This window comes from Marmota monax, unplaced genomic scaffold (assembly GCF_021218885.2).
Source record: "Marmota monax isolate L192 unplaced genomic scaffold, Marmota_monax_Labrador192_F-V1.1 WCK01_AAM20220418_F8-fsc00001, whole genome shotgun sequence".
Taxonomy (NCBI): domain Eukaryota; kingdom Metazoa; phylum Chordata; class Mammalia; order Rodentia; family Sciuridae; genus Marmota; species Marmota monax.
This window is the reverse complement of record NW_026693777.1, coordinates 34,745,281-34,748,003: the sequence shown is the minus strand read 5'-3', so window position 1 is coordinate 34,748,003 and position 2,723 is coordinate 34,745,281. Positions and strand designations below refer to the sequence as shown.

The following is a 2,723-nucleotide window of genomic DNA, read 5'->3' as shown; positions in this document are numbered from 1 at the left end:
GGGATTGAACCCAGGGGTACTTAATCATTGAGTCACATCCTCAGTGATGAACCAACCAAATTCAATCTTAAGATTGGGAGCCATCTCCTCACAAAGTCATAAAAAGGTAATTTCCATTTTACTATAAATTACTGCGATTTCTAAATTTGCTTGGAATACTTGCCCATACTCTGAAATCACCCATGCCTAGTTTCCCTGACCAGATAACAACCCTTTCTAAACCAACTTAAAAACTCAATTGAGAATACTACCAGCAGAGTAGAACACTTAGAAGATAGAACATCAGACAATGAAGACAAAGTATTTCAACTTGAAAAGAACATAGACAGCTCCGCAAGACTGTTAAAAACCATGAGCAGAACATCCAAGAAATGTGGGATAACATAAAGAGACCAAACTTAAGAGTCATTGGGATACAGGAAGGTATAGAGGTCTAATTATCAGCTTTTAAAATGCCTGGGCTTATCCATCTCCTCTTCTGAGTTCACTATACTTAACACAGGTAACTCTGTTAGATCATCTTCCACAGGGTAGGACCAGAAATATATCATTAACAATTTATCTATTGCTTAGAAAACAGTGTGGTACATAATAAATATTTAAAAGCAAAATGTTTCAAAATTGAATTGAATTTTTTTAAAAAAGTCATGTTTTTTGGTAGAACATGAAAGGGTAAAGAGACATCATTTTAAATTTTAATTGATTGGATATTCTTAGAGAACTATTTGTGAAGTCAAGCAAACTTTTGATTTTTTTTTCCTTAGGGCCTCTCTAAATTACTGAATCTTGCTTTGAACTTCCGATTTGCCTCCTTAGCCTCCTGAGCCACTGGGATTACAGGTGTGTGCCCCAACAAAGAGCAAACGTTTGAAGTATTAATTTCTAAATAAGTTCATATGTTTTATAAGAATGGATAGTTATTTGAACCAGAGAATAAAAAAAATTTCACTAATTTCAATCCTGAACTTTACCAAATAACCTCCACAAAGTTAACATAGTGATAAAAAACTTTCTAAACATTGCACGTTAAAAAAACATGATTTAAAAAAAAATAGATGCCTAACACTGTCTTCTGTGTTATATTAAAAGTGTGCTAGTTTTACATATTAATACATTGAAATATCATACAGTTTTAACATGGAGACATTATGTTTATATATTGCAAACATTTTAAGTCAAGCAGGTACATGAAAAATATATTCATATCTAGGCATTATGTCTGTATTATGAACATTTCCATTTAAATCTTAAAGAAAAATATCGTAAAAATTCCAGTACTTTGGAGAGAATAATATTGATAATATTTTACATTTTAATTTTAATTATTTGAACAAGTATACAATAATGAAAACCTAAAAAATAGCAGAAGAAATACACAAAAATTAGAGATCACAAGCAATATTTACCTGTCCAGAGAGAAAACACTATTCTGACTGCACAGTCTCTTAATGGCTCCCTTCATTTCCTGATTCCTCAGAGTATAAATCATTGGATTAAGAAAGGGGGTAATTATAGTGTAAAACACAGACAGAAACTTATCTACAGAATAACTATTGAATGGAAAAGAATAGATGAAGATAGCAGGGCCAAAGAAGAGGATCACTACAGTGATGTGAGCAGAGAGTGTGGACACAGCCTTGGAGGAGGCCCTGGAGGAGTGCTGCCAGAGGGTGACGAACATGATGATGTAGGATATGACCAAGAGGATGAAGCAGACCAGGGACAGGAGCCCACTGTCCACAATCACCAGGAGCTCCAGGATATAGGTGTCAGTGCAGGCCAGCTTGATGACCAGAGGGAGGTCACAGAAGATGCTGTCCACAACATTGGGACCACAGAAAGGTAAACCTACCATGAAAACTATTTGGCTTGTGGTATGAATGAATCCAACCACCCATGACAGCACCATAAACCCAATGAGCATCCTGCGGTTCATGATGGTCTGGTAGTGCAAGGGCTTGCATATGGCCACATACCTGTCAATGGCCATAGCTATCAAGAGAGACATCTCACCACCCCCAAAGAAGTGCATAAAGTACATCTGGACCATGCAGCCCCACAATGAGATGGTTTTGCGTTTTCTGAGGAAGTCTGCAATCACTTTTGGAGTTGCAGCAGAGGAAAAACATAGGTCAAAAAATGATAGATTTGCCAGAAGGAAGTACATGGGTGAGTGAAGATGGTTATCAAATATCACAGAGATTACAATGAGAAGGTTCCCCACTACAATGGCTACATAGACAAGAATGAAGATGGCAAGGAAAAGTAACTGAAGTTCTTGAGAAATGGAAAGTCCCAGCAAGATGAATTCAGAAATACTTGAATTTTTGTTTAGGATAGCCATTTATCAATTTTCATGAGATTCTTAGATGTCATCTGGAAGGTGGAAAAAAACATAAAAAATGACAGGGACTAACAAGACACCAAGACTTATCTTTACTTAAACATCTTATTTGTTATTTAGGAAGCCAACCCTATTGGTAAGGTGACTGCTTTGTAGGTGTTCCTTGGTATTTTGTAGTCTGAGATATTTCACAGGGTAGAAAGTGAGTAGAAACTGTGGTGGATACCACTCCACATAGATCAAATTTGTCCTTTGGTTAATATGAGACAAAGTCAGAAGAACATGCTTAAACCTTGTCTGTTTTCATGTTCAGTTCCAGGCAGACTGTGAATGAATGCTTAGTTTAAAATGATACAGGACGCGTTTGAGAAGAATCAGA

General features: G+C 36.2%; 1 protein-coding gene across 1 annotated transcript; it reads right to left on the bottom strand.

Moving 5' to 3' along the window:
- Nucleotides 1-1,402: 1,402 nt before the first annotated feature.
- LOC124104036 (olfactory receptor 4K13-like) lies at nt 1,403-2,344 on the bottom strand. The gene has a single exon (XM_046460708.1). The coding sequence runs from the start codon at nt 2,342-2,344 to the stop codon at nt 1,403-1,405; it is 942 nt and encodes a 313-aa protein (XP_046316664.1).
- Between the last annotated feature and the right edge of the window lie 379 nt (nt 2,345-2,723).